The sequence below is a fragment of the Paralichthys olivaceus genome, chromosome 5 (genome assembly GCF_024713975.1).
Source record: "Paralichthys olivaceus isolate ysfri-2021 chromosome 5, ASM2471397v2, whole genome shotgun sequence".
NCBI classification, from domain to species: Eukaryota; Metazoa; Chordata; class Actinopteri; order Pleuronectiformes; family Paralichthyidae; genus Paralichthys; species Paralichthys olivaceus.
The window spans coordinates 217733-240800 of NC_091097.1; the positions used below are offsets into that span (position 1 = coordinate 217733).

The 23068-nt window shown below is 44.8% G+C and overlaps 3 protein-coding genes across 10 annotated transcripts; 1 reads left to right on the forward strand and 2 right to left on the reverse strand.

The window, feature by feature from the left end:
• Positions 1-910: 910 nt before the first annotated feature.
• Positions 911-4769, reverse strand: utp18 (UTP18 small subunit processome component). Of its 3 annotated transcripts, none has more exons than XM_020110963.2 (13): positions 4357-4769; positions 3502-3635; positions 3320-3415; positions 3165-3238; positions 2983-3086; positions 2768-2893; positions 2513-2687; positions 2335-2435; positions 1995-2085; positions 1778-1901; positions 1488-1662; positions 1252-1394; positions 911-1099 (listed from the first exon to the last, which is right to left on the reverse strand). In XM_020110963.2, exons 1-13 carry the CDS (start codon positions 4558-4560, stop codon positions 1075-1077), a joined length of 1572 nt encoding a protein of 523 aa, XP_019966522.2. In that variant the 5' UTR covers positions 4561-4769; the 3' UTR covers positions 911-1074. The 3 variants fall into 3 exon arrangements, with proteins under 3 accessions (XP_019966522.2, XP_069381561.1, XP_069381560.1); XM_069525460.1 differs by having other exon boundaries at positions 3502-3632; positions 4357-4661; XM_069525459.1 differs by having other exon boundaries at positions 2983-3238; positions 4357-4708.
• Positions 4770-6157: 1388 nt separating this feature from the next.
• Positions 6158-13742, reverse strand: LOC109645375 (WAS/WASL-interacting protein family member 2-like). Of its 6 annotated transcripts, none has more exons than XM_069525173.1 (9): positions 13564-13742; positions 12962-13059; positions 12360-12489; positions 9092-9265; positions 8249-8920; positions 7956-8174; positions 7507-7608; positions 7383-7419; positions 6158-7178 (listed from the first exon to the last, which is right to left on the reverse strand). In XM_069525173.1, exons 2-9 carry the CDS (start codon positions 13022-13024, stop codon positions 7172-7174), a joined length of 1404 nt encoding a protein of 467 aa, XP_069381274.1. In that variant the 5' UTR covers positions 13025-13059; positions 13564-13742; the 3' UTR covers positions 6158-7171. The 6 variants fall into 6 exon arrangements, with proteins under 6 accessions (XP_069381274.1, XP_069381273.1, XP_069381270.1 ...); XM_069525172.1 differs by having other exon boundaries at positions 8097-8174; positions 12195-12489; XM_069525169.1 differs by having other exon boundaries at positions 12195-12489; positions 13564-13741.
• Positions 13743-16839: 3097 nt separating this feature from the next.
• Positions 16840-22168, forward strand: LOC109646552 (ZW10 interactor). The gene is made up of 9 exons (XM_069525286.1): positions 16840-16982; positions 17318-17414; positions 18554-18677; positions 18782-18939; positions 20018-20160; positions 20720-20897; positions 20973-21112; positions 21311-21473; positions 21977-22168. The coding sequence occupies exons 1-9, from the start codon at positions 16966-16968 to the stop codon at positions 22040-22042; spliced, it is 1086 nt and encodes a 361-aa protein (XP_069381387.1). The 5' UTR covers positions 16840-16965; the 3' UTR covers positions 22043-22168.
• Positions 22169-23068: the final 900 nt, after the last annotated feature.

Consider the following 23068-nt stretch of genomic DNA (forward strand, 5'->3'; position numbering starts at 1 on the left):
TCCTAAAGACTCATTCTGTCAAGGGTCCAACTCACAAGGGCCAAATAATTCTAAAATATAAATTCTAAGACGTGAAAGAATAATCCTAAATAAATGTTTGTGTTTTATAACATTTACAAAGGTTTTTTTAATTCAAGTCAAATTAAATAATAAGAATTATTACAATATGAATTATCACAACAAAGTAAATGCATTTAGTGTCACGACTTGTGTGTTGTTGGTGTTAGGAGCCCTCTCCAGCAGATGCCTTGCTCAGAGGCAGGGTCATGCATGTTTGTCATGTTCGTGGAGGACAGACAGGACCGAGGACATTCCTGGTAGAGCTGGTCAATCCTGTTTGAGTCCTCACAATGCAAAAAAAACATTTCCTGTGTATGGAGACAATATTCTGCCACAAACAGAAAAACTAATGAACTAATGAACCAAAAATGATTTCTCCAAAATTAATATTTTCCCAACTTTAAATCTTGATTTTGATAATTAGTATTATGTCTAATGTTAAAATGCAAATTTTTAAAAAGTTTAAATTATTTAAGTTGCAAGTATAAAATCGTAAACCCTAAATGTATGAATTATAATTATTGTTAAATCTATGATGGTCAAGTGACAAATTAAATATATTCCGTCACATTTCTGAACGGTTATTCATGTTTAAGTCCAGATAGACATTTAGTCGATCATTAACTAGTGAAACAAACTAAAGTAAAACAGATTCATTCAGATTTGTCAGAGTTTAAATGTTCTGGCATTTTATGGGTTAGGGTTATTAGTATGATGTTGTTCAAGTTTAAATGAAAGGACAGTTTGTCAGTTACGTTTTTATATCATTAAATTTAATTTGTATTCATTTTGAAATGAAGCTTGTGTTGATCGATCAGCTGATTGAGTGAAAAAAACAATGAAACATGAGTTGAACTGATTTAGTTTTTATACAAATAATAAAAACACACATGAACAATTATTTCACTTCTTCTATAAACTACCTCAGTCCCATCTCATCTTCACCAGCTCATCTTCATCATCCTCACCTCGTCGTCGGCGCAGAGATTTTTCAGAGTTTGTGTAAATAGTTTCTCAGAAGTCTTTGTAATGCAACAACCTGAAAACACACACAGCTCCTTCAAATTAAAAGCATTGGTAAAATGTACTGTTGTCAATCTTTAGACTGTGGCATGCTAACAAGCTAACATGCTAACATGATCACATTAATGGAAGCCAACTTTATAAGAGCAGAGAAGCCAATTGGCTTACCGGAAGAGGGGGGCGTGTCCTTTGTTGTTAGCCAATGAGAAGAAGCCACTATGTGGGGAGAAGTCCAGGCAGCTTGCTCGATAAACAATGTTCCTCTTGGAGACGGGGAAGTTAGAGAAGATGCTGAGGCTGGACAGGTGGACCTGAGGGGACAGAACCGGGACAGAGCCGCATCAGAGCCAGATCCATAACGGGAACTAAACCGGGACAGAACTGGGTCAGAACCGGTATCTTACCAGCTTTACGGCCTCGTCCTCGGCTCGGGAGGCGATGGCCAGAATCTCAGAGGTGGGGTTGAAGGTTAGGGAGGTCGCTGAGGTCAACAGGTTCATCACCGCCTTCAGAGGCTTTGGATTGGCTGAGTTAAGACACGCCTCCTGAGAATAGACGTTGACCACGCCAGACTGAGAGCTGCAACAGACAGAAGATCAATCAATCCACTGCCCCCCTGCCCCCCCGCCCCCCCCCCCCCCCACTACATCTCAGCAGAATACAGAACACAGGATGTTGAGTGGGCGTGTCTTACCCACAGGCCAGGTACTGCCCGTTACGAGATGCAGCAATGGACGTCCCCTTCACACAGCCGTCATCTGTGAACTTGTTCAGACAACGACTGCTGCGCACATCCCACACATACACCTCCCCCTCCTCTACACACAGACACACACAGAGACACACACACACGGCACATGAATGTCAGGAAGCTCATTTGTGATGTCACAGGATCAAAGTCGTGGACTCACCTGAGTTGACGAAGACTTTGCTGCCGTTGTGGGAGAAGGCGACGCCGCTGACATCACCGTTAATCTTCATACTGCAAACTACCTCCTTAGTCTGAACACACACACACACACACACACACACACACACACACACACACACACACACACACACACACAATAAACAGGATGTTCAGAACACTCACTCTTTGCAGCAGAAAGTTGAGGCCTCGTGTTTCATCACAGATTTTAGAAACATGAAAATTCTCCAGGAAATGACATCACAGGGGGTCAAAATAAGGACATAGACACCGGAGGAACATTTCTACGTCAGAGGTCAGAGGTGAACTAGAGGTGAACCCACCTTGAGTGTGAGGAGGTGCAGGTACCCACGAGTCCCAGTGAGCAGCAGAGCGCCTCCTTCAGGACAAACTGAGAACTCCTTCACTCTGTTTTCATTCAGACCTGAAGCAACAAACAGCAGCTGGCAGACTTTTATTCTGAAAGTTTAAAAAAAATGAATGTGTAGCTTGACCTCTGACCTCTGACAGTGTGGACAGGTGTGACCCGGCCCTCCATCATGTCGTACAAGTAGAACATCTTGTTCCTCACACCGGTGGCGATCACCGTCTCCCCGTCCGTACTGAACTGCGCTCTGTGGACGGGGAAACGCTCCAGGTGGATGCTCTGGATCTTTGGGTTTGTTTTCCCATCCACCTGAGGGAGGAGAGACGCAAAGTGTCACATGATCTGTTCCGCCAGACATCAGAGAACGTCAGCTGATCGGCCGTCTGTACCTGAAAGAGGGACACTGATTGGTCGAGGCCAGCTGTCATGATGACCTGAGCGGAGGGGTGGAACTGGACGGTGGTCAGTCTGTCCTCAGATGGACGAGCGCTGTTGGCAGGAAGACACTTCTTCATCTGAGACAGGACGGAGACAACAACATCATCATCATCATCATCATCATCATCACACTGTAAAAAACAAAGCTGAATTTATGATCACTGACTCTCAGAATGCCGCTGGGCAAACGCTCTGAAGACGCCACAAAGTTTCCTGTCCTCCTCAGCAGGTCATCCTCCTCTTCATCATCATTGTCTTCATCATCCTCAGCTGAACACACACAAACACACGTTTTGATTTGTTCAGAAGAAACAAAAATAAAGACAAAGTCATGAAAAGTGTTTGTACCGTTCATCTTCATCTTCTTCTTCCTGCTGCTGCTCTCAGCCCATGACGGAGCTCCGCCCATCGATTTCTGAAACCTGACACACGATGCGTTCAGCAGCACGCACCCCACATGTTCATCTAGCCTTGTGTGTGTGTGTGTGTGTGTGTGTACTCACTGCTCCCTCATCCTCTGCTGAAGTTTGTGTTTGGTCATGATCGACTCAGCGTCTCCTTTCATCAGGTCTTTACGGTAACGATGCTTCATGTCCACCCTGAGACAAAGAGAAACATTGGATTCACACACACAAACTCTCTCTCTCTCTCTCTTTCACACTCTCTCTCACTCTCTCTCACTCACTCTTCCTCCAGCTCGTCATCTTCGTCCACCCAGGCGGCCTCTCTGGTTGGTTGGCGCTGCAGATGAGCCTCGTCCTCGTCCTCCTCAGACTCAACATCTTCGTCCTCCAGACGTTCAGTCGCCTCTTCGTCCTCCTGGTCAAGTAAACATGTGACTGACAGTTGTTGATACAAAAACACATCACACACCTTCAAACATTTACTCATCGTCTCACTCTCACTGAGTCAAATCCTGAATGAAACCATCTTCAAGTTTTTAAAGAAGTTTAGTTTAGTTATTAACCAGTAGAACATAAGTCTGGAAGAAAACTACAATCAGGGTCCTGTGTTTGAAATCTAACGAGTTGCTCCGGGGTTGGAACTTAAGACAGTCGTGTTCACAGACAGGACCAGGACCTGGACCAGGACCAGGACCTGGACCGGGACCTGGACCAGGACCGGGACCTGGACCAGGACCGGGACCTGGACCGGGACCTGGACCAGGACCGGGACCAGGACCGGGACCAGGACCTGGACCAGGACCTGGACCAGGACCTGGACCAGGACCAGGACCAGGACCTGGACCAGGACCTGGACCAGGACCTGGACCAGGACCTGGACCTGGACCTGGTATTCTTGGTATTCTTGGTATTCTTGGTGCTGCACTTTGTGTCACAGGAAGTTAGCTGAATAACTTTGTAACAGATTCCTTGTTTGGTTGCATGTTAAGTTGTTGCACAAACGTTATGTTTAAACAAACCAACGTAAATGTGTGTTCTGCAGCTCCGTGCATCATATTCATGTTACTGAGGGAGAAAGGTGCAGCAATGGTGGAAACAGCTGCTGAAGTTTAAATGAAGGTGAGATGAAGACAAACCTCCAGGATTCGGCCCCGCAGCTCGTCCTCTGCCCCGAACAGCAGCTCCTCCAGGACCCGCACCGAGGCGTCGTCCTCCCGCAGCCCCGACACGCTGTCCACGTTCCTCCGCCGCTTCTCCTCCTCCTGCCTCGGGTCCCTCTTCCTCGCTCGGCCTCTCTTCCTCGCTCCGCTCGGCTCCGGCAGCGGGATCACGTCCTCCATGTTTCTGACTCTGAACTCGAAGCCGCAGATTTCACGTGAACTCGCGGATCGTCCGGAAGTTTGCACGTGTTTTTATTCTACGTCACGTTTTCTTCTTCTTCTGATGAAATCCCGTGAGACTGCACGTTACAGAGCGTGGTGCTGCCCCCTCTGTTTACTATGCGTCACTTCCGTTGCTCAGATATAAACATCTGAATAAAGAATGAACCTGAAGCTCAGCGAGTAACGTTACATCACATTACGTTACATCACATTACGTTACATCACATGACGTTACATCACATTACGTTACATCACATGACGTTACATCACATGACGTTACATCACATGACGTTACATCACATGATGTTACATCACATGACGTTACATCACATGAAATGACAACCCTTTATATACTTTATAATACATTTTAAATACCTTTAAGTACTTTAGAATATACCTTTGTAGAATACTTTTATTTGCTTTTACAGTTTCTGGACTTCAACCTTTAGAAACACACAGGTCCCGATGCTCTCGTCATAATAGCTTCATCTTTTCTTTTAGTATTAAAAAATAACTTTCCCCTTCTCACAGACTCTTTTCTTCTTTCCACTCCCCTTGCTCCTCTCTGCCTGAAAATTCCTTGATAATACTGAAGCTCTCAGGTTTTTCTGATCTCGTCCTTAAATCAACTTGTTCTATTTTATCAGTGATTTCATTACCTACACTTCCTGAACCCATCTCCTCTCTTCTGGAGAGACAACACGCTCTCCACCAACAGAGGTGTAGCTGAGGTTTGATCCAGCAGCAGCCTCAGAGCAGAATGTTCCTGGTCTCCTCCTGCACCTCCCACAGGTGAACATCAGCTGGTCTGAACCTCTTTATATACAGTCTATGGTCTGAACGCAGACTCTACTGGAGCAGAGAAGGCTTTGATGAATCTCACATCAGACATGTTCCAGAGTCTCGCTTTCTTCGATTGGGACTAATGAGGACTTACAATCTTTAATCAAATCGAGCAATGAAAAGAGGCTTTGGGAGGAGCCAGAGGGTCAGGTGACCCTAAACATGGGATCCTAAATTATTTTCTCTTACAAGATGTACATGACTGAAGAAACATCATTTTCCTCTTGCGAGTTCCAGGACTCATCTAACAGACACTTGGTGGAAAGACGGTGAACTGCTTAAGTTAAACCAATAAAGTTAACCCAATCCAATTCTCCTGATTCTTAACGGGGATTCTCCCGTTTCCATCAGAGGATCAGCGATCGTTGTAAAAGCCCTGTCACACATTCTAATGGTCTGACTCCAATCCTGTTGACAGAGGACAGAGTTTGCTGCAGAGCAACATTTACTTTTTCATGTTTTCACCTCGACTGCTTGTGTACAGACCAAAGACGAATAATAAATATTATATTTTAACTTTATAAGTAGATTATGAATAAAACCAGTGTAAATAAAGATCAGAGACTGAAAATAATGATAACATGTCTCCTCTTCCTCCAGAAATGACCCCAAAAACTAAACCTAGAAGAAACGGATGGTTCTTGTCTGGTTGCCTACCACCCCTGAACAACTAAAAACAGATTTGAAGCTAAAATATCTCAGAGAGGAAATATTTAGAGGAAACAGTTTATTCACAGGAAACAGTTTATTCACAGGAAACATGCAGTTTAAGTCAGACTTAGTTTACATCTATAATTCCAGTTGAACATCATCAGATGAGTTTTCACAGGTTTCAGTTTGTACAGAAGCTTTTTACAGTTTTAACTGATCAATAGGATTCATAGTCTTCAAGGGGGGGGGGGGTCTCCATAACAACAGGCTTCCAAAATCTCAGTTTGACAGGAAGTGACATCATGGTTAAGACATATTTAATGACTTCAGATAAACGTAGTAAATTCACGCCAAATTTCCTGAATTAAAAATAACGTTAATGTTGTTAGTTCAATGAAGAATTGGTTCAACATGTATATAGTTTACACACATATATAAATATGTAAAAAAAAAAAAAAATCAAATGTGGGGGTCAGAAAAATGTTCGCAACGGAAAAATTGTCAAATTATTGAAAAACATTTTGACATGAATTCATTTACATGTGACTCTTTAATTCTTCACCTGTTTCTTCAATCAATACTTGATGATGTCCAGGTGAGTCTCTGGTTCACTTCGGTCCTGGTCTTGGAGCTTAAAGACTCATCCAGAACTCTGACCCACCCCTCCCCTGAGGTCCAATCAGATCCTGCCAAAATAAATCTGTCACCTCGCTGACCTCACAGCACTGAGGTTCCTCAGGACCTTTGACTCGCAGGTTAAGTCGTTTTAGGTCTGTGACCTCAGGACACAGTAAGCCTAGCTTAGCATAGGGATGCTAAGCTAGGCTAACAGCTACCACTCAGAGGATGGGTTAATGTTAATGAGGTGCAGCAGCAGGAAGTAAAGTGAAGTGCGATATCCAGACGTCTCTTTTACATCAATGTTGAGGTCAGTTTTATCCAATCAGCTGATGTGGCGACGTCATCTGATCCAGAGACTAGTTCACCTCAGAACCTGAATCTAGAAGATCCTGAAGAACTGAAATGAAAGTTCCTGCAGCAGCTGTCGGCGCCACATACTGTTCTTCTTAACGAGTCACATTCTGGAAAATAAAACGTGCACGTGCAAAAATAAAAAATAAAAATGAAAGGGGGCTCGGCAGACACAAGATTGTCCGTCCGTCTGCGTCAGACCGAGTAACAGCCAATCAGCTGTGAGTGTGGATCAGATGATGAGGGACGCTGCAGATGTGTTTTTGTGTACGTGTGTGTATGTATGTTTAAGTGTGTGTTGCAGTTCTCTTCACCTTCCAACAGGGGGCAGTGGAGGAGCTCCTCTTATCACTGAAACACAAAAGGATTTGCATGATAAGTTTGATCATCAGTCTCCTTTAAGTTAAGTTACAGTTAGAAGAGACGAGGTGAACCTGCCTCTGTTGGCCTTGCTCGGGTAGATCTTCGTGAAGTGTCTGTACTCGTCCGGAGGCGGGAAATCATCCAGGGGATGGAACGAATACTTGGACTCAAAGTCGTCTAAAGAAGAAGAAGAGACGTCACATGAGGAGAAAAGAAGGAGAGTGATGAAAGTGACGAGACGTAACTCACCAACACATTCATTTTATTTAAATGTCATAAAACATGTTATTAACATATATAAAGATTATAATCATGTCGACGACCTGAATAAAAACGTCTTTACATTAACATTTTATTTTGAAACTGAAGCGACCCGTAATCAATAATCCAAGTTTTTATTCTTCAGTCTTTAGATCTTGTTTCTTAAATTCTGATGAGCGACTGATCGATCAGCTGATCAATACAGGAAGCTGTGCTGCGGCATTTGGCTCTGATTGGATGGAGAGACAGACCGACAGACTCACCGACAAATGAGCGAGGGATGGAGGAGGAGGAGTGTCCATTGCGGAGAGGAGGGGGAGGAGGAGGAGGCGCAGTGGGGGTGCGGGTGGGTGGGGGAGGGGGTTTCCCTCTGGTGTGGGGATCAGATGAGAGGGAGGGGCTACCATGTATTCTGTGAGGAGGAGGCGGGGCTTCTCTGCTCGCCGCCCTCGAGGACGATGATTGGACGGGAACAGGAGGAGCTGAGAAGAGAGATCGATAAGTTAATAGTGATGACATCACTGTGACATCATTTCTGAAATCAGCACTCTCTCACCTGCTCCTCTACCTGGAGCCTCTCTGACAGGGGGTGGCGGCCTGTTGATGCCCTGTTGGGAGGGCGTGGGAGAAGCAGGTGGAGGCGGTGGGGCGGGGCCTCTGGTGGGGGTGTGGCCTCCAGGTGATGGGGCCGGCCTTTTGTTGCTGAGGGAGTTGTGACGCTGTGGCAGCTCCGGTGCCACCTCGCCGGTACTTGTCAGACCGTTGGTGATGCGGTAAGAAAGAAGGGGTGGGGCCAGAGAGGAGGAGAAGGGAGTGGAAGAGGGAGAGTTACCTCCTGAGGTGGGAGGGCGTCGGCTGTTGCCAGGGGACGGGGGAGGTTTTGAGGGGAGGGGTGGGGTGTTGTTCGGTTCAAGAGGGAGGGGCTTCTCTCTGTTGTAAGAGGAGGATGAGTTGGGAGGGGAGGGGGCATTACCACGGCGACAGAGAGGAGGAGGGGGAGGGGGGGCGGAGGAGGAGTGCTTCATGCCGGTGGAGGGAGAGGAGGCAGCAGAGGAGGGGGAGGAGGGGGAGGGAGAGGTGGAAAGGTTGGGGAGTGAAGGACGCTGGGAGCGACTCGTCTCCGATGGCGACAGCGCCTGAGGGGAGGGGCTCTCTGCATCGTCATGGTGATGACCTGGGGGGCGGGGGGCAGCGGCTCGGGTGAAGGGCAAACGTCCAGAGGAGCCGTCTGGAAAAAAAGAACAATTCTAACAATGTACGAGAGTAAATCATAAATTCTAACATCCAATAGAAACAGTAACAGTAATAATTAGTATAAACATTCAAATATACATAAATCTTATAGAACAGTAAATAAATGACCAATGATTTGAAGAACCAATAAAACAAAAGTCGTCACCTCCCACTGGCCTCAGTTTGGGAACTCCGCCTGAGAACTTTCCTGATGGGCTTGCTGCTCTGCTCCCATTGGCTCCTCCTGTTGATGCTACGCCTCCTTTGGGCTCTGAGAACCACAACCATTCGACAGGTGAGAGCTCCGCCTCAGGCGAGCAGGTCACTACAGAACACGACACTACAATGACATCACAGACTGGGTGAATGAGTGTGTGAGGGCAGGAGGGCAGCTGAGACCATGTGAGACCAGCTGAGACCAGGTGAGACCAGCTGAGACCAGCTGAGACCAGCTGAGACCATGTGAGACCAGGTGAGACCAGGTGAGACCAGCTGAGACCAGGTGAGACTCAGGTGAGACCAGGTGAGACCATGTGACACCAGGTGAGACCAGGTGAGACCAGCTGAGACCAGCTGAGACCATGTGAGACCAGCTGAGACCATGTGAGACCAGCTGAGACCAGCTGAGACCATGTGAGACCAGGTGAGACCAGGTGAGACCAGCTGAGACCAGGTGAGACTCAGGTGAGACCAGGTGAGACCATGTGACACCAGGTGAGACCAGGTGAGACCAGCTGAGACCAGCTGAGACCATGTGAGACCAGCTGAGACCATGTGAGACCAGCTGAGACCAGCTGAGACCAGCTGAGACCAGCTGAGACCAGCTGAGACCATGTGAGACCAGCTGAGACCAGGTGAGACTCAGGTGAGACCATGTGACACCAGGTGAGACCAGGTGAGACCAGGTGAGACCAGCTGAGACTCAGGTGAGACCATGTGACACCAGGTGAGACCAGGTGAGACCATGTGAGACCAGGTGAGACCAGGTGACACCAGGTGAGACCAGCTGAGACCAGGTGAGACTCAGGTGAGACCAGGTGAGACCAGGTGACACCAGGTGAGACCAGGTGAGACCAGGTGAGACCAGCTGAGACTCAGCTGAGACCAGGTGAGACCATGTGACACCAGGTGACACCAGGTGAGACCAGCTGAGACTCAGGTGAGACTCAGGTGAGACTCAGGTGAGACCATGTGACACCAGGTGAGACCAGGTGAGACTCAGCTGAGACCAGGTGAGACCATGTGACACCATGTGACACCAGGTGAGACCATGTGACACCAGGTGAGACCATGTGACACCAGGTGAGACAATGTGAGACTCAGGTGAGACGATCTTTGAGAACACAAACAGTTGAAAACACATTTCATCATTGTTCTACCTGCATTATTAAATCAATACGTTTCATCGTTATTGATTTAAAACGTCTTTGAATGTCTCGATTTGTCCAACAGACAACAACAGACTCAAATATTCAGAAACGATTCATTTATCAGCAGGTTTCTGTTTCAATAACAACGTGATGTGACTGTAGTGGACGTGAGGACAGGTGAGCAGACGTGAGGACAGAGAGTGGACATCAGGACAGAGAGCGGACGTGAAGACAGGTGAGCAGACGTGAGGACAGAGAGTGGACATCAGGACAGAGAGCGGACGTGAAGACAGGTGAGCAGACGTGAGGACAGAGAGTGGACATCAGGACAGAGAGCGGACGTGAAGACAGGTGAGCAGACGTGAGGACAGTTGAGCAGACGTGAGGACAGAGAGTGGACGTGAAGACAGGTGAGCAGATGTGAGGACAGAGAGTGGACATCAGGACAGAGAGCGGACGTGAAGACAGGTGAGCAGACGTGAGGACAGGTGAGCAGACGTGAGGACAGAGAGTGGACGTGAGGACAGGTGAGCAGACGTGAGGACAGGTGAGTGGATGTGAGGACAGGTGAGTGGACGTGAGGACAGAGAGTGGACGTGAGGACAGGTGAGTGGATGTGAGGACAGGTGAGTGGACGTGAGGACAGGTGAGTGGATGTGAGGACAGGTGAGTGGATGTGAGGACAGAGAGTGGACGAGAGGACAGAGAGTGGACGAGAGGACAGGTGAGTGAAACTAGAGGTTGAGATATAAATTCCTGAGGAAAATGTTTACTGACGTTATAAAGTGAAGAGTCATTTTCTGTAGACTTCTATAGAAACTACCAGTGGAGTCGCCCCCTGCTGGTCACAGAGAGAATACAGATACAAGGCACTTACACACTGGCTTCACTCTCTGGACCCAGAGTCTCCGTCAGTTTTTATAAAAAGTCTCTAATGAAGCACAGGTTTGTCACGAGTTTAACAGTCACATCTTTTCTCCGACCTTGTGACGGTTTTCACCGAAGTCGAAGAAACGTTGTGACGACAAAGATTATTTTTCAACAGTGCAGCAGCTGTGCAGGACGCTACAGGATCTGATGTCACACACACACACACACACACACACACACACACACACACACACACACACACACACACACACACACACACACACACACACACACACACACACAGAGAGTTTGATGCACTGATTTTGAACCTGTTCCTTCAATCATGTCAGAAATTAAAATGACAAATAAACACGAATAAAAACAAGCACAAAAACAATGAGTCGAGTCACATCTCCTGTTTACACAGTCATCACAATCTGGATCAGAGACGTGTGTGAACTGATCTGGTTTTAGTTTGAAAACTCTGGTTTTGTGTTTTAGTCTGAACAGTAACTGAGACTTTTGTTAGTGACGACGCAGACGTCACACTTCCTGTCAGGAACAGTTCCACCTCGTCGTCGCTCAGAGAAAAGAAATCTCTGCTCTGACTTCTCACCATCACTGCTCCTCCTTCAGAGGAGTTTCTGTTACTAAGCAACCAACTGCAGATTCCATCTACTTCCTGTTGTGTAAGTGAATGGTCACATGACGTGTTTTCAGGTTTGTGGGCGTAGCCTCTGTGTGTCCTTTCTGTCACTAAAAGTCTTAAGAGACAATAAATTCAGAGACTTCCTGTAAGTGTGAGGACAAAAGCCTGCATCTGTTTTCAAATCACTGCATCAAACTGTGGCTCAACAAACACTGACCACTGCTTTGTCTGTGTTTGTGAGGACCTGGATAGTTTTATAAATCGGGGACAGTGTGATGACCAGCGTGGTCAAGACGTGTGTGTTCCCTGGCGTCTGTGTGACCTCTGACCCTGAGCCTCCTGCAGACAGCCTCAGTATCACAGAAGGTTGGTTGTCTTACTCTCCAGGGACAGAGCAGAGTGCTCCTCTCCGGCCGTCTTCTTCTGCTCCTCTGACGCCGCCCCCTGCTGTCTGGACTGGCTCGGTTGCTGGTGCAGGTATTGGTATAAGCGAATGTATGGGTGCTCTGTGGAAGGTGTTTGGCTCTTTGGTGTTTGAATCTTACTGTCGAGCAGCGGAGCGCTGCGGTCGTTCACCGACACCTTCCTCAGTTTGGTGCCTTTACAGATGTCGGACAGCAGAGCGCCGCGACCTTTGACCTCCTCCCTGTTCAGCTTTGGGGGGCTGGTGTTGGCCTGGGGGGCGGAGCAACAACAGACAGGGTGAGTTTAATGCAACATGTTCAGTCACATCAGGGGGAGGAGTCAGAGACTGTAAACAAAGACAGAAACACGTCTCTCAATAAGAATGAAACGAACGCAGACGTCTGCTTCAACATCGAACATTATTAACTATGAGTGTGTGTGAGAGTGTGTGTGTGAAAGAGTATGTGAGTGTGTGTGTGTGTGTGAGAGTATGTGTGTGTGTGTGTGTGTGTGAGAGAGTATGTGAGTGTGTGTGTGTGTGTGTGAAAGAGTATGTGAGTGTGTGTGTGTGTGTGTGTGTGTGTGAAAGAGTATGTGAGTGTGTGTGCGTGCGTGAGAGAGTATGTGAGTGTGTGTGTGAAAGTATGTGAGTGTGTGTGTGCGTGCGTGCGTGAGAGAGTGTGAGTGTGTGCGTGTGTGTGTGTGTGTGTGTGCGTGTGTGTGTGTGTGTGTGTGTTGTCACCTGGCTGAAGGTGGGGGGAGGCGGGGGTCCCCCTGGTGGAGGAGGTGGGGGGGGGATGGGCATCCTGCTGCTGAAACACCGACAGTCACCTGACGACCCTGGAACACAGTGACCCAGATGGTAACCATGGAAACAGCTGCAGACAGTCACGTGAAACCTGCGTCGATCTGAAGGAAGTCGTCGAACTGAGGTACAGCACCACCTGCTGGTCACGGTTCACGTTCCCTCTAGAATCTACATCAGTCCACATCAAACCACTTCAGTCCACATCAGTCCAGGTCCACATCAGACCACATCAGTCCACATCAGACCACATCAGTCCACATCAAACCACTTCAGTCCACATCAGTCCACATCTAGCTGCATTAGCATTGACCTGATTATGAGCTAACCCTCCGCTCCAGATGCTTCCTTTAAGATCAACATCTGCGTACACACGCGCACACACGCACACCTGTCCGTTAGCTTCACGCGCTCTGACGCTAACACATTCAAATTCGCAGTTAGCTGTCCAGCTAGCCCAGCCTGCTAGTGGTGTGCTAGCATTAGCAGCAGGTCTGTGCAGCATCACTGACGCATCCGGACCGACTGGTGAATCTTACCTGTGAACGTCACCGGTCCCCGGCGGGCTAACTCATACTTTGTCGGTGTTAAACCTCCGGATGGTTCTGCGCTGTTAGCCGCTAGCTGTTAGCTGTTAGCTGTGTCTCTGCTGCAGAGATTTTTGTTTCTCCTCAGTCAACACAGAGCACGTGACCTGAGCGGGAGGACATGCGCCGCTGCAGCTGCATCTATTAAATCTACTGCAACTATTAAATCTACTGCATCTATTAAATCTACTGCATCTATTAAATCTACTGCAACTATTAAATCTACTGCATCTATTAAATCTACTGCATCTATTAAATCTACTGCAACTATTAAATCTACTGCATCTATTAAATCTACTGCAACTATTAAATCTACTGCATCTATTAAATCTACTTTATTAAATCTACTGCATCTATTAAATCTACTGCATCTATTAAATCTACTGCAACTATTAAATCTACTGCATCTATTAAATCTACTTTATTAAATCTACTGCATCTATTAAATCTACTGCATCTATTAAATCTACTGCTTCTATTAAATCTACTGCAACTATTAAATCTACTGCATCTATTAAATCTACTGCAACTATTAAATCTACTGCATCTATTAAATCTACTGCAACTATTAAATCTACTGCAACTATTAAATCTACTGCATCTATTAAATCTACTTTATCTATTAAATCTACTTTATTAAATCTACTGCAACTATTAAATCTACTGCTTCTATTAAATCTACTGCATCTATTAAATCTACTGCATCTATTAAATCTACTGCATCTATTAAATCTACTTTATTAAATCTACTGCATCTATTAAATCTACTGCATCTATTAAATCTACTGCTTCTATTAAATCTACTGCATCTATTAAATCTACTGCATCTATTAAATCTACTGCAACTATTAAATCTACTGCATCTATTAAATCTACTGCAACTATTAAATCTACTGCTTCTATTAAATCTACTGCAACTATTAAATCTACTGCATCTATTAAATCTACTGCAACTATTAAATCTACTGCATCTATTAAATCTACTGCTTCTATTAAATCTACTGCAACTATTAAATCTACTTTATTAAATCTACTGCATCTATTAAATCTACTGCAACTATTAAATCTACTGCATCTATTAAATCTACTGCAACTATTAAATCTACTGCTTCTATTAAATCTACTGCAACTATTAAATCTACTGCAACTATTAAATCTACTGCATCTATTAAATCTACTGCTTCTATTAAATCTACTGCAACTATTAAATCTACTGCAACTATTAAATCTACTGCATCTATTAAATCTACTTTATCTATTAAATCTACTGCATCTATTAAATCTACTGCAACTATTAAATCTACTGCATCTATTAAATCTACTGCAACTATTAAATCTACTGCTTCTATTAAATCTACTGCAACTATTAAATCTACTGCATCTATTAAATCTACTGCAACTATTAAATCTACTGCATCTATTAAATCTACTGCATCTATTAAATCTACTGCTTCTATTAAATCTACTGCAACTATTAAATCTACTTTATTAAATCTACTGCATCTATTAAATCTACTGCAACTATTAAATCTACTGCATCTATTAAATCTACTGCATCTATTAAATCTACTGCATCTATTAAATCTACTGCAACTATTAAATCTACTGCATCTATTAAATCTACTTTATCTATTAAATCTACTTTATCTATTAAATCTACTGCAACTATTAAATCTACTGCTTCTATTAAATCTACTTTATCTATTAAATCTACTGCATCTATTAAATCTACTTTATCTATTAAATCTACTGCATCTATTAAATCTACTGCATCTATTAAATCTACTGCATCTATTAAATCTACTGCAACTATTAAATCTACCGCATCTATTAAATCTACCGCTTCTATTAAATCTACTGCAACTATTAAATCTACTGCATCTATTAAATCTACTGCATCTATTAAATCTACTGCTTCTATTAAATCTACTGCAACTATTAAATCTACTGCATCTATTAAATCTACTGCAACTATTAAATCTACTGCAACTATTAAATCTACTGCATCTATTAAATCTACTGCATCTATTAAATCTACTGCTTCTATTAAATCTACTGCAACTATTAAATCTACTGCAACTATTAAATCTACTGCATCTATTAAATCTACTTTATTAAATCTACTGCATCTATTAAATCTACTGCAACTATTAAATCTACTGCAACTATTAAATCTACTTTATTAAATCTACTGCTTCTATTAAATCTACTGCAACTATTAAATCTACTGCATCTATTAAATCTACTTTATTAAATCTACTGCTTCTATTAAATCTACTGCAACTATTAAATCTACTGCATCTATTAAATCTACTTTATTAAATCTACTGCATCTATTAAATCTACTGCTTCTATTAAATCTACTTTATCTATTAAATCTACTGCAACTATTAAATCTACTGCATCTATTAAATCTACTGCATCTATTAAATCTACTGCATCTATTAAATCTACTGCAACTATTAAATCTACTGCATCTATTAAATCTACTGCATCTATTAAATCTACTTTATCTATTAAATCTACTGCAACTATTAAATCTACTGCATCTATTAAATCTACTGCATCTATTAAATCTACTGCATCTATTAAATCTACTGCAACTATTAAATCTACTGCATCTATTAAATCTACTGCATCTATTAAATCTACTGCAACTATTAAATCTACTGCAACTATTAAATCTACTTTATTAAATCTACTGCTTCTATTAAATCTACTGCATCTATTAAATCTACTGCATCTATTAAATCTACTTTATCTATTAAATCTACTGCATCTATTAAATCTACTTTATCTATTAAATCTACTGCATCTATTAAATCTACTGCTTCTATTAAATCTACTGCTTCTATTAAATCTACTTTATCTATTAAATCTACTGCTTCTATTAAATCTACTGGAACTATTAAATCTACTGCTTCTATTAAATCTACTGTATCTTTGCAGCTATTGAATCTCATATATCAAATGAATCTGATGAATGTGATGATATACAGTTGTACATAATTATATATAATAATATGACGTGATTCATCAGCTGCTTCACTGTGTCTATATATTTTAAATGAAAAGTGTATATTTTATATATGCTTCTGTTTCCTGATATCAAATCAAGATGAATGTTTAAATGTGTGATCATCATGAATTTTACACAAATAAAACTTTTAACATCTCGTCGCTTCTGTATCTAAATTATTTCAGTCTTTTATTTTGATGTTCCGTTTCTATCGTGCTTTTATTTTAAGGTTTATTTGTTCATTACTTCGTCACTCAGTGATTGGCTGAGCGGGTCAACACGTCATTGTGAATCGACCAATCAGGTGAAGTCGTGGCGGAGATTTGAAAACAAAAATGGCTGAAGTTCGAGCGTAAGTTTTTATTTATTATAAAAACATCGGACGGTTTAAAATCCACCCGGTGCTAAAGTTGTTAACGTTGTTAACGTTGTTAACGTTGTTAACGCGTTTTTATTAACTTTAGATTCAAACCGTTAAAACACCTCGATTAACAGAAGGCATTGTTCCGGAGCTAAAGCTGAAGCTAGCTGAGAGACCCACCGAGCTAACTCTCCCCGTTGTGTGTCTGTGTTGCGTCACATGAAGCGTCACATGAAGCAGTTGTGTGTCTGTGTTGCGTCACATGAAGCAGTTGTGTGTCTGTGTTGCGTCACATGAAGCAGTTGTGTGTCTGTGTTGTGTTACAGTGTGTTGCAGAGCTGTGACTCGTCTCTGCTGGATCTCCGTGGAGACTCTGATCAGTCGGACTCTGCTGAAGCAGCCATGATGGTTCTTTACCTGACGGTCAGAATAACTGATTAATATCTGAGGCTGTCTTTACACATGAACTGAACCACGTGTTCCTGACGTGTTCCTGACATGTTCCTGACATGTTCCTGACGTGTTCCTGACGTGTTCCTGCTGACATGTTCCTGACGTGTTCCTGCTGACATGTTCCTGACGTGTTCCTGCTGACATGTTCCTGACGTGTTCCTGACATGTTCCTGCTGACATGTTCCTGCTGACATGTTCCTGACGTGTTCCTGCTGACATGTTCCTGACGTGTTCCTGACATGTTCCTGACATGTTCCTGACATGTTCCTGACGTGTTCCTGACGTGTTCCTGCTGACATGTTCCTGACGTGTTCCTGACGTGTTCCTGCTGACATGTTCCTGACGTGTTCCTGCTGACATGTTCCTGACGTGTTCCTGCTGACATGTTCCTGACATGTTCCTGACGTGTTCCTGCTGACATGTTCCTGACATGTTCCTGACGTGTTCCTGACATGTTCCTGACGTGTTCCTGCTGACATGTTCCTGCTGACATGTTCCTGACGTGTTCCTGCTGACATGTTCCTGACATGTTCCTGACGTGTTCCTGCTGACATGTTCCTGACATGTTCCTGCTGACATGTTCCTGACGTGTTCCTGACATGTTCCTGACATGTTCCTGACGTGTTCCTGCTGACATGTTCCTGACATGTTCCTGACGTGTTCCTGCTGACATGTTCCTGACATGTTCCTGACGTGTTCCTGCTGACATGTTCCTGCTGACATGTTCCTGACGTGTTCCTGCTGACATGTTCCTGACATGTTCCTGACGTGTTCCTGCTGACATGTTCCTGCTGACATGTTCCTGCTGACATGTTCCTGACGTGTTCCTGACATGTTCCTGACATGTTCCTGACGTATTCCTGACATGTTCCTGCTGACATGTTCCTGACGTGTTCCTGATATGTTCCTGACGTGTTCCTGCTGACACTGACTACCCAACATGTCCACACAACATGTCAGGACACATTTTACAGTTCATGTGTGAAAACACTCAGTCTGTGTTGTGTAACAATTTTAAACAAAACTTGAATACAAATGTTTGTGTGTGTGTGTGTGTGTGTGTGTTCGTTCGTGTGTGTGTGTGTGTGTGTGTGTGTGTGTGTGTGTAGGACAGTCGTCGTGTTCAGAAGGTTTTGTGGCGTCAGCTCTTCGTCCTGGACTCCATGATGTCTCTCCTGGAGGATCTGGAGTCTGTCCAGCAACTGGTGACTCAGCCCTGCCCCCCCCAGCCTGGTATTCTCACACACACACACACACACACACACACACACACACACACACACACAAATGACTTGAGTACTTCTACAGCTCTGTGTGTGTGTGTGTTTGTGTGTCAGAGGGCGGGGCTCGGGGCAGGTGGAAGGCTCTGAAGGTGGACAGCCGGTCGGGGGTGGAGGAGACGGAGGCTCTGCTCAGATCTGTGCAGGACAGAGTCCAACAGATAAACAACAAACGACACACACTCACACAGCTGGTCCAACAGCTGCACAGCAAGGTACACACACTCTCACACAAACCACTACAGAATGGTTGCTAGTAGTGTGTAACGATTCATCTACTACATCGATGTATCGATTTATAGTCCTACGATCCAACTACATCCATCTGGGCTCGGCACGTTGGCCTTCCGGACGACATATATTCAGATTCAGATCCTCTTTCTGGTCCCGCACACAGCAACATGCAAACATGGGGAAATTTGACCTCTGCATTTAACCCATCCGTGTGAACGGAGCACACACGGAAAACAATCCACACAGTGACCACACACGGAACAGTGGGCAGCCATGAAGGCGCCCGGGGAGCAATTGGGGGTGCTCAAGGGCACCTCGGCAGTGCCCAGGAGGTGAGCTAGCACCTCTCCAACTTCCGTCCATGCTGGACTTGAACCGGGAACCCTCCGGTTCCCAAGCCAAGTCTATGGACTGAGCTACTGCCTCGATCTGACATCGTTATAAAAGGTAATCAATCGATTGTATCGATACTAGAAATAACGCGTTGGATTTAAGCACGACTTTATATGGATGTGGTTTTAATGATAAAGGCGTTAAACGTTACTCGATTCAGTCTGCCTGGCTTTTGCACAGACGGAGATGATCTAAATAAGTCGCTCGCTGTTTGTAGGATATGTAAAGGTCAAGTAAAGTACCACGGCAACATGTCAAGCGCCATGGGATTTCATCACACAACACCGACGGTCCAGGCACCTCTTGCAGCGCTCCCGCTGCAGCAGCAGCGCAATGTGAAGTCAGCTCTGCAGAAGCCTCAGGCCTCGCCAGCGTGTTTAGTCAGAGACTAAATATTGAATCATATGGGCAACCACGAATCATGATTCGAATCGTTGTTAAAGGAATCGGTAAACCCCGAGCTGCTAGGGTGTTATGGTTAAAGTAAGATGGTTACCATGGCGTTACTAAGTAGGAGAGACTTCCACTCAAGAAACATCCAATCACACAAGTTCTGTTGCATGAGATGCAAACTAAACACAACTCCATTCACTATGTGTATCCTCTTCCTCTTCTCCTCCTCATCCTCCCTTTCTCTCCTCTTCTTCTCCTCCTCCTCCCCCTCAGAAGCAGATGTATGAACAGATGGAGGAGTCTATACTGAAGGCCCAGAATGCATTGCAGTCATGTGATCGTCAGCTGAGCCAGCTGAGGGTGGAGTCAGAGGCAGCGGTCAGGCAGCTGATCAACTGGCAGCATCTTAGAGACGAGTGAGTGTCCTCAGGTCATTCAGGCCTTCTGATTGGTCGTTAACTCTACTTCCCGTTTACCTGTTTACTCAGAACTAATCAGCAGCAGTCGTCATAATCCCAGAAATCATCAAGAGACTCAAACTCTGCTCCTTCTGCTCTGAGAGCATCTTCAAATACTCACAAGTTCTTCCTCTCAACATCGTCTTCCTCACTCTTAATGAAGCAATCAGCACTGTTGGCCTCAGTCTACTCACATTTATGAATTTCTCTCCTTCTGGCCGTGTCCCTGAAATTCAGCCTTTACTGAAAAATCCAAATCTTGATCCGTCTTCCTGCTCCTGTTGACACCACTGATCATTACATTCTCAACAATAGACGAACAGCTGGTATATCAGGATTTGGCTTTAGACGGAGTCTTATCTCTCAAATTCAGAATTTTCTGTTTGCGTTGGAAATATCGTCTCTTCCTCGGCTCCGCTGACGAGACATTCTTTTTTTGCCAATATTTTGTGAAGCACTTTGTGACATGTTTAGATAAGTGCGGTACAATAAATGTGTTATTATTGTTACCTGTCAGGCTGCAGGAGCACGTCTCTGCAGCGCAGAGCGTCATGCAGCTCAAACTGCTGTCCCTCAACCAATCAGAGCTGTGTGTAGAGCTCAGGCCACGCCCAGCCTCTGACCTGTCGTCCAGTGAGCTGGAGCCGCTGAAGCTGTCAGTCAGCTGGAGCATGGACGACCGTTTCAGACTTCAGGTACATGCAGACACGATCACCTGAACACACCTGGACACCTGGACACCTGATCTGACAGCTGATTGGTCTCTGCAGGTGGACGAGGGGACGGCCGGTCTGGTGGAGGACTGTTCGTCGGGCAGACGGGCAGAGCTGAGCGCCGCCCTGTTGGAGGTGATGCAGTGTTACGTGGGTCAGGCTGAGCTGCTGTCTGAGGTCCAGGCCCTGAGGTCCAGGTGAATCCTGATCAATAATCACATCAATAACCAATAATACAGACTCTGATCGTCTTTATATACAGTCGCTGGATTTGTGTGTGTATAGACTTTATATAACTGTGTATATATATATATATATATAGAGAGAGAGAGAGATTCTGTGTTTAACATACTGTGTGTATAGACTGAATGTGTAACTTTTTGTGTGTGTGACAGTTTTGCCATTGACTGGTGTCCTGCTCAGCGTCAGTTGATCTTCCTGAAGTCGTCGTCTGTGGTTTGTCACCTGGAGGTGGAGGAGGGTTACCCGAGCAACGGACAAGCTCAGCTGTTGTCGGTGCGGAGGGACGGACGACCTGTGGACACGTGTGGACTGAAGGTAACATGGCACCAACATACACCTGATCATCAGCATACACACAAACACACATGTAAAACATTTCCTTTCTTTCACATGACTCTAATTATATTAGACTTTTATTCTGAAAGTCTCACATTTGTTCTTGTTCACACTGACTCAAGATACAAAAACACAAAGATACAAAAACACAAAGATACAAAAACACAAAGATACAAAAACAGTCCACACCTGTAAAACTGAACTAATCTGTCTCTCTCTCTCCCTCCCTCCCTCCCTCCCTCTCTTTCTGTCCCTCTCTCTCTCTTCCCCTCTCTGTCTGTCTTTCTCCCTGCTCCTCTTTCTGTGTGTCTCTCTCTCCCTCCCTCACTGTCTGTCTCTCTCTCTCTCTCTCTCTCTCCCTCCCTCCCCCTCTCTGTCTGTCTTTCTCCCTGCCTCTCGTTCTGTGTCTCCCCCCCCCCCCCCCCCCCCCTCTGTCTTTCTCCCTGCCTCTCGTTCTGTGTCTCTCTCTCTCTCTCTCTCAGCCTCAGAAACGTGTCCTCCGTCTCAGTGACTGGTTAATCTTTCTCTCTACTTGTCCTCTCATCTGATGGACGCTGTTTATTTCTTCATGTGTCCACTAGATGTCGACTGGTGTTGTTGTTGGTTTGTCATGTGCCCTGTTGTGATTTCTCTGTCAAAGTTTTCATGTGTAAATAAAGTTTGAGTGAGTTTGAGTTTCTTGTTTTTTTTGGAATCATGTGAAACAAACATCTCCTGATTGACTCAAGTTTAGGGGGGGGGGCTTAGACTGAAGAAAAATTGTGTGTGTGTATATATATATATATATTTGTTGTTTGTCTCCATGACGACCATGTTCACACGGAGCTCCAAGAGAAGCACACACGCGTTTTCAAAATCCACCATGAGAAGAAGAAGAAGACGCGCGGGCCCAGGTGAGAGTGTGTGTCGCACGTGGAGCCTGTCTCACCCCAATGTTTTCAAACAGCTTGCGCGCTCTGTTGGATGATGATGATGATGTTAGCGAGCGGGGGCCACCATACCCGCACACGGCAGAAAACGGGACAACGTGACCGCAGTGACACACTTTCCCGCCCCTCCCTCTGTTTAAATCGCCGAGCACGTGGAGCTGCCCGCTGCTGCACACAGTGAGAGAGGCATGATGGGAAGAGTAGGCGGAGACCAGGGGCCACACATGAGGAGGGCCCCAGATGAAAGGTGACGTCCTTTGAATCACGTATGATATCACCTGTGACGTCATCGACACGCTCAGTGTCTCATTGTTTATCTTGTTTCGATCTTTTCTTTATGTTCTTGATTCTGATTCACGATTATTAAAAATCATCAACCTTTATTTAAAACCTCATGAAGACGTCACTCTGTCAACAAGCTGATGACGTCACCAGCTGCCATCACATGACTTAATGAATATACAGCCATCACGTGGCCAAAAGTTTGTGGACAAGTGAGAGCCTTAAATCAGATCAGACGTATTAGAGCCGTTTTCATATAAATAACAATATGATAGAAGTTATTTTTCATGTGCAGTATAAATACATGACTGTTTCCAGCAGCTTCTCTCACAGTTCTTTTTGTACAGTTTGTAATAATAACTA